Below are 15808 nucleotides of genomic sequence, written 5' to 3'. Positions count from 1 at the left end.
CCAACATGTGAACTGCACGATTTTTTTTGAAGTGATCCAACAAATCCAACAATGAATGTCAAAATGATGTCAAAACAAAACGTCAGACAACAAAATCTACGAAAAATTCTGGACTAATTCGATCGGGACACGTGTACAAAGCTGCAGTTTGCATAGAATTACATCAGGAATATTTATTTATCAAACGACAATTCCTAAAACAGCGAGTCACTCCAGAATATCTCGCGTAACCTTATTGTGTTGTGTTATCTAGCACCGGTGTTATCTACACAGCCCTATATTTGTTTTTAGCACAATAACATAAAATAATTGGCTTTAATTAAATATACAATGACGGAATTTAGAGACTGGTATTATGGGATACCTTTCTTCACCCGTTACTGGTTATCTTTAACTGTTGGACTCAGTATATTAGCCAAATTTAATCTTCTCGACTTCAGGTATTTAATTTTGGATATTGGCGCCTTCATCAACAGATTCCATGTGAGTGCTCTTAATATAATTATCTTTATTTTTATGTGAATAAACTTTGAATATTTTTCTATTTAACAAATCACCTACAAAGCTACAAATACACCTAACAAAAATTCTGACAAACTATAATCTAATATAAATTACCCTAGTACAAGCTTTGCTTTTTGAGGCTAGATTGATGTGTGTAATATTGTCCATACATTTATTGCGTGCCGCATGCATATATACTCAAGTGACGGTTAGATTGCCCAATCAAAATTTTCTCTAAACATAAAATTACTTTGCAAATAGGCTGCTGAAAATAGATAGAAAAAGAAGATTCTTTAAAGAATGATTTTTTTTGATGGTTTTTTTATATGTATATAAAAATATTTTCTTTTTATAGTTATGGCGGCCAGCAACAGCACTATTCTACTATCCCATCACCCCATCAACCGGGTTCCACTTCCTTGTGAACTGTTACTTCCTGTACAGTTATTCCGAGCGGCTGGAAACCGGGATCTTCGCTGGCAAGCCGGCTGACTACTTCACCATGCTGATCTTTAATTGGCTAGTCTGCATTGGTATTGGAGTTTTGGTTGGATTAAGTGTGAGTACATTTTACCATTACAATTATCTGTTTTAAAAGTGTTAACTGTTATCCTCTAGTAGACAACCATACAAGAAATATTGGCAGTCAAATTTGAATTTGAATTAAATATACAAAATTACAAAATTCTTTATTTTTGCAAGTTACAGGATAAATATAAGCTAAGGGATGGAGCCTCCCTGTAAGAAAAAATAGCTTCTGTTGGGAGATAATATAACAATGATTTAAATCTCATTAGAGGTCATTTGTACTAGTATTAGGACTGTGGGATGCTAGGAATTAAAGCCGTAACTCACTACCGCACCGCACCGCGACATTGGTGCGCTGCGGTAGTGTGTATGTATGTATAAACTCTTTATTGTACAAAACACAATTTTATGGCACAGGTTAGGCAGTACAAAGTGTGTTACGGCTATTATACAAAGAAACAAATTGCAAAAACACTTGCTGAGTTTTCAGCTCGGCTCGTTCTGTGTGGACCTGTCTTTTCGTGAATCATAAAATCATAAAGAACAATGTGCACTCGTTATAGGGTAGTTTTTGATCGTTATTTTTCCTTAATCTTTTGTGGGTAAATAATTAACATCGAGTTTCGTTCCTCAGTACGTAATGGACCCCATGGTGATCTCGGTGCTGTACGTGTGGTGCCAGCTGAATAAGGACGTGATTGTGTCCTTCTGGTTCGGGACGCGGTTCCGCGCCATGTTCTTGCCGTGGGTGCTGCTCGCGTTCAACGTTATCGTCAATGGAGGGTGAGTTTTTTGATATATACAGTTTTATTTAATTAAAAAAAGGCTTTCATCAATGGATGATGTTCCGCTACCATACAAGTTTGGCCCAACACTCGCTAAACATGGGTGGTATATTATTAGGCTCCAAACATGAAATGAAAATCCCGATAGTTATTAGAAATTCACGGACACTTCACAGAACATTATAAAAGCGGAATTTCTCTACGATTTTGAGGTTAGGAATTCTGCCTAGCATCGGGCCATGTTAAATATTATTATGCCTTATTACAAGGAAATAAGGTGCCGTAAATAGTGTAAACATATCGATGATATTGGGCGTCAAGGAACAAAAATCGAATGAGTGGGTATTAAGTTATATATTTATAATATATTTTTTTTTAATAATATACTTAATACGACTTCCTTAAATGAATAAGACATAGCATGCGAACCGGAATAGACTATTTCAACTAGAGCTGTTTTATAGTAAGAATAGTTGTTATAGCATCAAATGTAAAACCAATCACATAAGTAAACATATTTACTTCAATTCCAGAGAGAGAAGAAATACAGTAACAATCACAGGATTGTTATAATGAATTCGATAAGTAACTCATTCCAAAAAATAATTTTTCAAAAACCAATGTTTGCCTAAAAGGTACTTAATAATAAACTTAATTTGGCGTAGGGATGTGACGACCCCATCGCCCGCTGGTTTTACCAGTGCAATCGGTCAACGCAGGGCAGCTTGTGGCGAGCTGTTGGGGAGTAGCGACCTCACGTACCCGAGTGCTCCTGGGGAGTTCTGTTACCCGCAAGGAGGGTGGGTGTTACAGGATTCTCTGCCTCTGGCTTGCCTTATCCGGCCGGCCAGAGTGGAGTCGTTAGAGCTATAAGCTCCAGGGGTGGAAGTGAAATATGCATAAGACGCGAGTTGGCACAGTGGCTGTTAACAGCCACTGGGTAGAAAGCGGCGCACACCTCTCGACACCCCTGAGCCGCTCACACCGGTGTTGCCTTTGAGCCATCCTAGATGTCGCTTTTTGTGGGGGCCTATCTTGTGAGGGCGAGTCACCGTCTGCCGGAAATAAAATTGCATACCGTTTTATTAGGCAGGCGTCCGGTTTTTTACCCCATAGCTCAGTACTTAGTCCATCGCTTTCACCCAATAACCTAGTTCATTTTAGATACCATCAACTCTCAATAGCCCTTACACCCTGGCGGGTGCTGCCTCTGCGTTCGTCCCATGACACGGGTAAGGGCAGCATCCGCTCGGTGTACCCCTTACATTTCATTAAACAAAAGGGCCTCTACGTGTTGGCTTCGGCTCCGCGCACGCCTCCCAAAGGTCCGGAACACCATTGTTCCGTGATGGGGAAAACTTAATTTATTTCAAAGAAGTTAGAATTCCTATTTTGTAGGTTTTTTGTATTATCATATAGGTCATTTATAAAATAAAGTTAGATATATATTTTTCCCTTTATTTTAATGTATTTTTAAGTTTTAACCTATTTTCGTGTTATTCATATTCATACCCTGATATTGATATCAAATAAGGTTTAATTAAAAAAGTTAATCAATTTTAAAGAAGTAAAAAACGACTTCATTGGGGAAAACCGGTGAAAGCTAATTGTAAATTGGTGCTCTTCTAGATTTCATACAATACTATCAGATAAATATGTAATAATTAATATGAAAACATAATCCATAGCGACTCTATTCGTTCCATATTCGTTCGCTATTCACTTTTGACGTAAGTCATTTGGGTATGTTACAATTTAAGTCATTGGAATAAAAAGTTTTTACTGTATCGCAGTTCTTTTTGCAATTTTGATACTTAGTGCTTAAAACAGTAGTCGTTAGTGGTATGAATGTTTTTCTTTGAAGTGAGCGTTATTAGCATCAACAGGAACATCGTAGAAGAGTATTTTGCTGCCATACTTTTTTGTTTGGCTCTGGACGTCCATTTATAAAATGTCATTGATTCTATGTGGGATGTGTTTATTTGGTTTAATTACTCTTTATAGTAGTTTATGTGACTGCTACATAATGAAAGGCATTAAAATACGAGTGTGGGTTTATGAAACGAATGAAATGAGTTTCATAATAGTATCACACGAGTGTTTTAATGGCTAATTATGTACAGTTACATACACTGCTTTATCTACACACATATTATAAACTTTCTATGATATATTCACTAACCTCATATTACAGCCGACATTGGGGCACTTTCCTCTCTGGCGGAACTCGCGGATATGAGATGGCGTCTCCGAAATATCTTTATCGTACATTTTACACGAAACTTTTGTTATAGTTACTTTAAAAACAACAAAACAAACTGTACGTCAAATGGCGGCAAATGAAAACTTTTTTCACGCATGTCACGCATCCGTAGTTTTTTTTAATTCAAAGACAAACTAGAGTCGGGGTCGATTACCATATCGTCCGATACCAACTTACAAGCGAGATTTGTCAATATTGTATGCAATTGTCATTTGATTTCGAATAAAACGTCATCTCGACTGATATTAGAATAGGGGTCAAATCAAATTGCCTTTTTTTCCAGAGATGTTCGAAATTTGAATGTCATTACCAAATCGATTTTGATATAGTAATGAAGCTATTACCACATTTTCACAGATAAGAAATTTGCTGTAACAAAACAGTTTATCGTAATGTGGGCCATTATTTACGGATTTTGAAGGTATCATAGAGAGTTTATGATATGTGTGTAGATAAACTTATTTTCTTTACTAAGAAGTGTCCGTTGGAATCTAATATCTGTATGACATTGTAAGAAATATGATTAAATTTATCGTATATATAGCATGCTTATCGAATCGTAGGCCAAATTCGGCATGATCCTTTATGATGATTTCGCCAATGGCAAAAGTGAGCTGTGACGTTGTTCGATAGTTGCCTTTAGTAATGTGATAGCTGGACTTTACAAATAACCACTCCTAACAGTGACAATACGCCATGTATTTCTAGTCCAACTAATAAATATTGACACTAGGCCAGAGTTAATTATCGAACAGGAAACTGTCAGGTGTCAATAGGCGGGTCCACACAGAGCAGGCGGAGACGTGTCTCGCTCGAGGCAATGTGGCCGAGGCACGTCTACACAGACCGAACTGTTTCGCGCGGCATATTGCTGGCGAGGCAGCTCGTTCTGTGTGGACCCACCTAACCAGCGTAGTGAAATAGGCCGTAAGCTGTAATGGTCTGATTATAATGGATTCCATTTAATTAAACATTATGTCTCCAGTGGCGTTGAAGAGTTTCTGGGCATCCTGGTGGGCCACCTGGCCTTCTTCCTGATCTTCAAGTACCCGCAGGAGTTCGGCGGACCCGCTTTACTTACACCACCTGCTATTCTGTAAGTATATCCCGTGCCTACATAGTCTTGTAATGCGAGGGCAAATAAATTTTAAGGCGGGTCCACACAGAGCAAGCCGCCTCGCGAGGAAATTGCCGCGCGAAGCAGCTTTTTCGGTTGAGACGTGTCATGGCCGCATTGCCATGGGCAAAAAAAACCGGCCAAGTGCGAGTCGGACTCGCGCACGAAGGGTTCCGTAACATTACGCAAAAAACGGCAAAAAAAATCACGTTTGTTGTATGGAAGCCCCACTTAAATATTCATTTTATTTTGTTTTTAGTATTTGTTGTTATAGCGGCAACAGAAATACATCATCTCAGAAAATTTCAACTGTCTAGCTATCACGGTTCATGAGTTACAGGCTGGTGACAGACAGACGTACGGACAGACGGACAGCGGAGTCTTAGTAATAGGGTTCCGTTTTTATCCTTTGGGTACGGAACCCTAAAAACTATCGTTTTTCCAATACATCATGTAATTTTTTACCTAAAAATACAATTTTACTTTATTTTGTTTGTAGCAAGAAGTATTTCCCTGACTTCCGTCGCCCGAACAACTTCGGCCCTGCAGCAGCGGCACCAACTAGAGCCCCCGTCCCCGAAGGACACCAGTGGGGCCGCGGGCAAACCCTAGGAGGCCTCTGAATACACAAACTACCCTTTAGCTATTTTACCACCACTTGCACCATACCAGGGTTAAGCGGTTAAACCGTTAACCCAGTGTCAAATTGTACTGGTAACCACGATAACTCCAGATTTAACCTGTTAACCCCGGGATAGTGGGATGGTGCAAGTGGCGCTTAGTATATTAAACTGGGAGAAAAAACATCAGTGAAATATTAATCACCAGCCATACTGCGTAGTGACTTTAAAGGTCTTACTGAACAACTTTTATAAAGGGACCAATGCTGAAATCGCGAACGAAAATTTGGCTGTTTCATACATTCCGGCTGATGTGATGCCGATATTTCTATGGGACAGCCAATTTTTTTCCGCGATTACTGCATTGGTCCCATGCTAAAAGTATGACCTATAAAATCACTACGCAGAGAGAGCTAGTGATTGGAATTTCACCCTGTATTGACGTTATTTTTTAGATAGTGTTGTGTGATTGATGTTAATGATGTTACATGTGTGTTCAGATTAAGATGGTCTCATGTATCTGTTAGGTACTGCTAATAGAACTTCCATCTATATCAGATTTGTTGATGTCAGAAATATAGAGTCTGTTCGGAAAGAGAAGAGTCGTGGAATGTATTGGACCCCATACATTCCACGACTCTTCTCTTTCCGCACAGACTCTATACTGTCTTCTTCTTCCTCGCGTTATCCCGGCATTTTTGCCACGGCTCATGGGAGCCTGGGGTCCGCTTGACAACTAATCCCATGATTTGACGTAGGCACTAGTTTTTACGAAAGCGACTGCCATCTGACCTTCCAACCCAGAGGGGAAACTAGGCCTTATTGGGAATTAGTCCGGTTTCCTCACGATGTTTTCCTTCACCGAAAAGCGACTGGCAAATATCAAATGATATTTCGTACATAAGTTCTGAAAAACTCATTGGTACGAGCCGGGGTTTGAACCCGCGACCTCCGGATTGAAAGTCGCACGCTCTTACCGCTAGGCCACCAGCGCTTCTCTCACAGACTCTATACTGTAATATTAGTTATATCAAAAATATATTTTGTACATAATTATTGTAATATACTTTTATGTATGGACTTACACTAATTTAATTTTAAATAAATAATATGATAAGCAGTCAGTATTTTTAATTAATTTATGTCTAAACTGTGGTGTCGTTTGCAGACGTTTCTGTTTAATACAAATAGTATAGTGCGACATAAATAGTAGAAATTAAATAAAACGGAACTAAAAAAAATCCATAGTAAATTGTTGCCATGTTTAAGCATTTTACGTCAAAATTATGACAGTTACGTAGGAAGTGGCGCCCTCAATAATATTCTACAATTTCTTCTTGGACGACTATGGGTGGACTTCAGCACAAAAAATTTCACCATACAAAAAATTAATTTTTTTAAATGTTTAATTTAACACGATTCTAGCTGGGTAAAGTAATGGGGGGCTGTATATTGAGGATATGTATGGTATTTATACAATCATTTGTGGCTTATATTTGAAGTTATCGCTTTCGGAAAATAAAAACGCAAGATGGTGATGACAACCATGGTATGGTAATGACTCTTTTATAGACGGTAATGACACTGCATGTACGGTAATGACGATTTGGGAACTAATTTACATATATTATGTATTAAAAACGTATTAAAAAAAACAAAAACTTTTTTTAATTGTAAGACTTTAGAACTTTAATAAACATTACAAATAACATGTTTTTGAACATAAGACTAGCTACATAAATTATTTTTAGAAAATTATAAAAAATACATTTTATTCATATAAATAAATATATAACAAGTATTTTTATTGTATAATTTTAAATAATTTATGTTCCGAAATAGGCAATTTATGTATTCATTTATTTTTTTGGGTTTTTTCAATGTTAAATCATATTAACAATATTGTACTCTTATTATCAGTTTAAACCCGCATCTTCTTTTATCTACTGCATAACTTGGTATTTATGTCATATTATAAAATTACTGGCTTACCAATGAGCTTAATTTTTATGATATATTACTTTTTTTTGATAGTTTGATTCATTGCACAAGTTTGTATTTTTGTTGTTTTATTAATTAACTTTAAAAATAGCTATAATGATTTAAATCCATATATATGTTGGTTAATAGCTAAACATTAATATATAATCAGTGTTTTATAAGTTGCAAGACCCCTACTTGTAATGCATGTCATAAGTTACAAAATGTTAGGTATTGGGTCCGGTGACTACCCAATGGTATAATTATTAATTGCTGTAATTATATACATCAATTAATATAATATTATCAAAAAACATAAAGCCATCACGATAGTGAGCCAGTACCGTAGCCTATGGTCGCCTAAAACTTAATATATGTTGCTTGTTTAAATACTTTGTTTTAACACGACTAACATGCAATTACAGACTCTAAGTTGCACGATTTACATTATTAGATTATAAAAAAAAAACATTTGTATGTTCTAAGTTCTAAATGACCTAAATTTTGCCTACTTCAGTCAAAATGTTAATTAAAAACTAAGCATCCTCTAGTGTGAAAGAAATAGTTATATCTTCTTTTACATTTATTCTACATTTATAAGGTAGACATTCTATAGTGTTAGAAGACATAGAGAACGTTTTTCAAACATACAGCTTAATTTCATAATGAATTATAGCAAAATAACTAGAAAAGTTTCTGAGAACCGTCATCACCATACACATGAAATCATCACCGGTCGTAATTTTTTCCCGGTGATGATGGGTATGGTGTTGACGATTTGAGAGTTTCTTGTTTTTATTTCTAGAATACGAATAATAGTAGTTAATGTCTATGCTACACAATAAACTTCATGTAGTTTGCCATTCATTTCAGTAATTATTTCTAATATATGTGACGTTCCACGGGAAAAGGTACCTTATGAGGGTTTCTAGTTTCGGAGATATGAAATGTTTTGTAAAGAGGTGAAAAAATGCTCAATTTTTTTTTATTGTGTGATCTGAAACCTTAATGCGTAACGTTTGTTTACCTGTTTTTATTTTTGTTATAAGTTAGTTATAAGCCTAGTAATGTCGTCTCAGAGTTTAGTAGAAAAGGTACCTTATGGAAAAAAGATTGAAAATTCCCAAAAAAACTAGTCAATACGGGAAAAGAAGTTTGGTAGATTGGTAACTGTATTAGCATTCTGCAAAACTAATTTGATCATTTCAGTTCTGGTTGGGGCGCCTCGCAAATATTATAACCGTACATAGACCGACATCACAAATCCAAGTAGATTGCTATTTAAATACCAAAGTTACTCTCGTCAAGTCTTTCTTAACTAGAATAATCTTCATTTGGTTTGGTCGCATGCAGTAAATCAGCCATTGGTTTGCTGAAAAATGCCAATACCCGACGCATTACCTTATGGAATATCTGAGGTCATTGAACCTCAATGCCGCTTATCTTCAATAGCAACCGAAATATATTATTGATAAGAAATAGACGATTTATACCATCTTAACCCCAAAATATTATTAGTTTATCCTAACTGTTCCATCATCATCATGCCTCATCATGTAACTTGACCACAAGGTACCTTTTCATTACATACAAATTATTGGTCTTTTTTAAGATTATTATGACGAAGAACTAATTAAATTTGGGGCAGTTTAATGTAAATTAATATTTTCTATTCATAAAAGATAAACTGTAATATGATTGATATTTTGTAGTGATGTATTATTAGATTTATTTCCATAAGGTACCTTTTCGTAAATGTATGGAGCAAATACTGTTATTGTTATGTAAGTTTAAAGTGGCATAAGGGGTTAAATATAGTATTTAGTTGGGGTTTTAGGATTTATTTAATTTGAATGACAGAATTTCTTTCATATGTGCTCAGAAAAATTGATTGTGTGTCACATTAAAAGTAAAAATATTCAATTTTGTGATTTTATATGAAAAAGTCAGAAAATACATTTTCACCTCTAAATCGGTATTGTTTTTTGCTTAAACTGTCTGTCAGTGTCGTTTTCTAATAGATAAAATTTAAATCTTGAGAGCTCATTGCAATCAATCGTAAAAATGAAATAAAACTTTATTTTCAAGAGATTGGTTAGTATACACATAAATCAGTCGATATCAAAAGTTTCTATTTGCATTACAGAACAAGTCGCAATATTTTTTTAATCTCAGATATACAATGTGTCTGGTCAACGATGTCGGAGCCGTTAAGGGCGTGTAGTACAATCGATTTCATCGATAAATCGCCACGTGTTTTTTCTTTTAAGTCAACGGTAATGAAATGGCGGCATTTTTAATTTTTCAAACAACTGAGCACGGGTGCACGTGGTATTTTTGACATTATCTGTCATTTTTTCGTCCTACGAATACAAAAAATATCTTATTGGATAGCTAAACATGTAAGCAATCGATTAAAGCTAATAATTGTACGCAAACATTTCAATAACAGGGCAAAAAAAATATTGAAAGTAAATAATTAGGACAGAAATGCATTACTTTTTCAGTTTTTATTTTTTTATGTAAAAACTAGGTCATTTACCTACATTTTTTTCGTACTGCATTTGTAGTACAGGATATTAGCTAGAAATGCATACCAAAATCATAGCTCTATCTTTGATATTTCAAAAATAACACGTGTTCAAATATGACCCTGTTAATTACCATTATTAATAACTTGAGATAATCCCAAGAATTATCATCCCCACTCCCAGTTTTTCTTTTACAAGCAGGTAGATAAGTCAAGGGGTGCTGCCAGGTCAATTAGTCATCCCTCGCTCTGCGTTGTGATAACAAACTTCTGCTATCTTCGGCTTACTTCAGTTCGATTGTGTTATTGTTGAAACTTTTGTTAGTTGTTGGACCTGCTGTTTATTTTCCGTTTTTGTTAAAATGAAAGACGGCCACTATTCTAGTCAGCACACTGCTGACATACATTTCGTTTATGGGTTTTGCAACGGGAACGCTAATGCTGCTGTTCGAGAGTACGCAAGGAGGTTTCCTAACAGACCCATTCCGAATGCTCGCACATTCATAAGAATTCATGCACGGCTCGCTGAGAACGGCATAAGAAGACCCGCCGATGAACGTGTTCGACTTGTAGCACCCCAGGACGAAGAAGAGATCTTAAGATTAGTCACACACGACCCGAGACTGAGCATTAGAAGAATAGCCAACAGGATGAATTTATGCAAGTGGACAGTCTGGAGAGTATTAAAAAGAGAAGGATTACACCCTTACCATTTCAGACGAGTACAAGACATTATTGGACCAGATTACGCTGCAAGATCAGTTTTTTGTTCCTGGATAACAAGAAGAGCACGAATGGATCAAACGTTTTTGAAACGTATTATGTGGACCGAAGAGGCCACTTTCACGCGTTTGGGATACGTAAACCACCGCAACGAGCATCTGTGGCAGTTGGAGAATCCTCATGCTGTGAGACCAAGTTCATTCCAGCACCAATTCTCAGTAAATGTTTGGGCGGGAATCATTGACGATATTTTAGTTGGGCCAATTATTCTACCTGGGACAATGAATGGCCCACGATTTTTAGAATTTCTCCAAACACAGTTCCATGACGCATTAATGGAGCTGCCTGTAGGATACAGGAGGAGGATGATTTTGCAGCTGGATGGTGCTCCTCCACATTTTGCAAGAGATGTGCGAAATTATTTGAATGAGCATTATGTCCCGTGGGTTGGACGTGACGGACATGTCGCTTGGCCACCTCGATCACCGGACTTAACTCCACTCGATTATTTTCTATGGGGCACCTTGAAACAAAGAGTGTACGTCGACATACCGGGAACAAGGGAAGATTTAGTGCAAAGAATAATTGAACATTCAAACATGTTAAGAGAAGATAAGGAGATGATTCGGCGGTCTACGCAGCATATTGCGATAAGAGCAACTGCTTGTCTACAAAATCGAGGGGGCTATTTTGAGCAGTTACTCAACTAGTTAGTCATCTTTAGCCTTAAGATACTTTTGTTATGATTTTTATTAAAATTTAAATTATTATTAGCGCTTTGTTTTATTTTTTCTCCTTTTGTAAAAAAACAACATTTTTAGGTACATCTTGGAACCTCTGTAACTTCTAAAGTTATTATGTCAGATACGTAATTTTGGTATTGATGTCTATCCAATATCCTGTACTACAAACGCAGAGCAAAAAAAATGTAGGTAAACGACCTAGTTTTTACATAAAAAAATAAAAACTGAAAAAGTAAAGCGTTTCTGTCCTAATTATTTACTTTTAATATTTTCTTTTGCCTTGCTATTGAAATGTTTGCATACAATTATTAGCTTTAATCGATTGCTTACATGTTTAGCTATCCAATGAGATATTTTTTGTATTCGTAGGACGAAAAATTTACAGATAATGCCAAAAATACCACGTGCACCCGTGCTCAGGTGTTTGAAAAATTAAAAATGCCGCCATTTCATTACCGTTGACTTAAAAAAAAAACACGTGGTGATTTATCGATGAAATCGATTGTACTACACGCCCTTAACGGCTCCGACATGGTTGACCGGACACATTGTATAAGGTATTATTATTTGTAGTCAACTAAGTATGTAACTTACTTCAGGAACATAGTTTTTTAGGCGGCTAAACTTAAAACTTCTCTATCGTAAAGTTGCTCATTTCACAACATTATTTTCAAAAAATCATATCTCTGTAACTACGCAACCTAGAAGGTTGATCTTTTGTGTTATCGATAGCTTATTTATTGTAGATTACTGGGGTATGCATAACTCCATACCCGCCATAAGGTACCTTTGACCGTGGGACGTCACATATCATTTGTAACTTTTTTAAACCAAAGCATAACGGTGATGATGCTCTGTTGTGACAAACTACGTTTTACAAATTTGTTCGTAATATTTCTCACGATTCAGTGATGTGACTTTATAGTGAAATCATTTTTGGCATTCTATCTTTCCAGTCGTATCCTCATTGCTGAGGGTCGTGATTACCAACGCTTAATACCACTTTCTTCCAGGCACTCCTATCCTGCGCCATTTGCAGGCAGGTCTGGGCCTTGGGTCCTGCATATGCCTTTACTGTGTCTATCCACCGGGTAGGCGCTCTTCCTCTACTTCTCTTCCCTTCTACGTGACCGACCATTATCAATACCTCTAGACTATCTTCGCGTCTAGCCACGTGTCCGAAGAATCGAAGTATGCGCTGTGTGCAAATAGTGGAGAGTCGTGTTCGAATTTTCAGCTGGCTAAGGATTGATTCGTTTGTGCGGCGGTCCGTCCACTTGATCCCCAGCATTTTCCGCCAACACCACATTTCGAACGCATCAATCCTTTCCTTTGTTCTTGCCTTCAGGGTCCACGTTTCTGACGCATATAGAAAGATGGAGAAGATTAGGGTCCGCATTAAATTCACTTTTGTTTTCACGCGTATTCCGCGGTTCTTCCATATCTTCTCCAATCTTTTTACCGCGGCTTTTGCCATCTGACCTCTGCGCACCACCTCTTTGTCGCAGTCGCCATTGGATCGTATTAGAGAGCCCAGGTATATGAAATCGTCCACAGTATCCAGATCTTGGAGTTCGTACGTACGTGGCGCAGTGTTGTTCCTGTCTACGAACATCAGCTTGGTCTTGCCTCTATTGATTCTCAAGCCGTACTCCAAGCTGACTGTTTCCAGGGTCCTCAACATTTCCGCTAACTCCTCCTCGTTCGATCCCACCAGAGTCGTATCGTCGGCGAAGCGTAGATTACTTATGCGATTTCCTCCTATCTTTACACCGCCATTCCAGTTTTCCAGTACTCTACGCATAATGTGTTCTCCCACCAGATTAAAAAGTACAGGGGAGAGTATACAGCCCTGGCGGACTCCACGTTCTGGCTTAAAATTGCCTGAGACGGTGTTATCTAGCCTTACTTTCGACTGTCCATCTAGGTATAAGTTTTGAATCAGAAACCTTAGGTGCTCGGGTATGCCCATCTCATCCATGACTCGCAGCATATGACTCCAGTTAATACAGTCGAACGCTTTTGCGTAGTCTATAAAACATAGTGCTAACGGTATGTTGAATTCCCGACTTTTTTCTATTAACTGTCTCAAGTTAAATATTTGCTCACGCGTCCCTCTGTTTTTAACAAAACCGGCTTGTTCCCTGGAAATCACTTTGTCACTGTAGTAGGCTAGTCTCTCTTTAATAATATAGAGAAGAATTTTGCTCGCATGTGATATCATCGAGATAGTCCTATAGTTCTCGCATTTGCGCGTCGATCCTTTTTTATGCAGTGGTACTACGATCGACTCTATCCAGTCTTCTGGCCACTGGCCCGTACGCCAAACCTTGAGGCATATGGTATGGATCAGTTTAGTACCGGCGTTTCCTAATTGTTTTAGTATTTGTGCTGTTATTCCGTCACTGCCAGGTGCCTTCTGTTTTAGTTTCCCGATAGCAAGTTCCACTTCCCGAAGGAGAATGTCAGGTTCTTTAGTATTGTAGTCCATTCTCTCGTCACCTTCTTCGGATGCGTTACTCCTATAAAGACTCTGACAGTACGATCTCCATCGCTCTAGTACTAATGCCTTGTCAACAATAGGCACTCCCTTTTCATCTTCTACTGTCCAACTCTTAGGTTTAAATTCTCTTGCAAGAAATTTCACTTTTTGAAACATATCTCGAGCGTGAGCTTTTTGGGCGTTTTTCTCTAATTCCTGGCATACTGTATCCAAATAGGCACTTCTGTCTCTTCTGCACAGGTTCTGCACCTTGCTATGCAACTTTGAGTAACGTTGCCGCCGCTCCTCCGTGGTTATGCCACTCTCTTTAAGGGCTTTCCTCTCCAGAACAGCGGACCAGGCTTCATCACTCATCCATTCTGCCTTAGGGCGATTTTCACTCCGGTCTTGCCGTACTCGTTGAACTGTTGTAGTGAGTGTCACCTTCAGCTTCTCCCAAGTTGCGTTGGCTGACTCAAAATCGTCTACTTCGATGTCTTTGAGTGGGGTCTTTACTTGCTCTTTAAATGCTGCTAGTTGAGACTCAGAAAGCGTCACCGTTGCCCTGATGGTGCTGCTCTTGGGTTTTTTCATGTGTTAAACAACAACATGGAAAAGATATAAGTAAAAGAAAAATCGCAATCGTACGATAGGTATGCTATAATTTTCACTGCAAACAAAAAGGTTCAGATTTTTCCGGTCGACGGTGATGATTTTAGACACATAAAACATTTTATATAAAAAAAAACTATTAAGTTATTGGAGATGGTAATTGAAGGAACATGAAGATAATAGTTCTTAAAAACATATAAAAAAGTTGCAACTCGCACAACCTACTAGTTTTTTTTATAAAGACCGAACCATAAGTTTTCGCTGGATTTTGAAATCCACCCCTAACATTATTGTCGAGACTCGGAAGTTGATGTTGAGTAGTGAGTATTATATTCTTTGATGTTGAGGCTGTGCGGAAAGAGAAGAGTCGTAGAATGTATTGGTTATTATATTCCACGACTCTTCTCTAGATAGAGTCTGTGCGGAAAGAGAAGAATCGTGGAATGTATTGGGCCGCATACATTCCACGACTCTTCTCTTTCCGCACAGACTAGAATATTAAAAGCGTTCCGTAACGGAACCCTTATTAAGATTACATCACTGCCACATCACTCAAACCACAGAATAAATAATAGTACTGCCGTACAGGAAACTTCCTACAAAACCGAAGTTTGACAGCGGTTCAGGGTCGAATCATGCTATCCCTTTCTAATATATGGCACTATCCCTTTCGGCTATTTAGGGTTGTCAAAATTCAAGTGATTATCTTATCTGTGGTCGTGCACGCAAAAGGAAGTCAAGTGGTGCCAACCCTAATAATTGCTCGGAGCAATGCTGAGCCGAGCGGAGCCGAGTTTGGCCGAAGTCAGAGGGGCTACCGCGAAAACCGAAATTCGCAAATTGAGGGGATCTTTCTCTTTTACTCCAATGAAGGCGTAATTAGAGTGACAGAAAAATGCCCGCAATTTGCAAACTTCGATT

At 37.7% G+C, this 15808-nt stretch overlaps 1 protein-coding gene across 1 annotated transcript; it reads left to right on the top strand.

Annotated features, from left to right (window-relative positions):
- Nucleotides 1-56: 56 nt before the first annotated feature.
- LOC134800933 (derlin-1-like) lies at nucleotides 57-6400 on the top strand. The gene is made up of 5 exons (XM_063773466.1): nucleotides 57-483; nucleotides 860-1063; nucleotides 1667-1815; nucleotides 5066-5176; nucleotides 5697-6400. Exons 1-5 carry the CDS (start codon nucleotides 331-333, stop codon nucleotides 5818-5820), a joined length of 741 nt encoding a protein of 246 aa, XP_063629536.1. The 5' UTR covers nucleotides 57-330; the 3' UTR covers nucleotides 5821-6400.
- The last annotated feature ends 9408 nt before the right edge of the window (nucleotides 6401-15808 follow it).

This window comes from Cydia splendana, chromosome 20 (genome assembly GCF_910591565.1).
Source record: "Cydia splendana chromosome 20, ilCydSple1.2, whole genome shotgun sequence".
Lineage (NCBI taxonomy): Eukaryota > Metazoa > Arthropoda > Insecta > Lepidoptera > Tortricidae > Cydia > Cydia splendana.
This window is presented reverse-complemented; position numbering and strand designations above follow the sequence as displayed.

Coding starts and splice junctions, on each gene's coding strand:
- LOC134800933 (XM_063773466.1), top strand. CDS start 331: ATGACGGAATTTAGAGACTGGTATTATGGGATACCTTTCTTCACCCGT. Junction 1,816..5,065: donor AACGTTATCGTCAATGGAGG/GTGAGTTTTTTG, acceptor TTATGTCTCCAG/TGGCGTTGAAGAGTTTCTGG. Junction 5,177..5,696: donor CTTACACCACCTGCTATTCT/GTAAGTATATCC, acceptor TTTTGTTTGTAG/CAAGAAGTATTTCCCTGACT.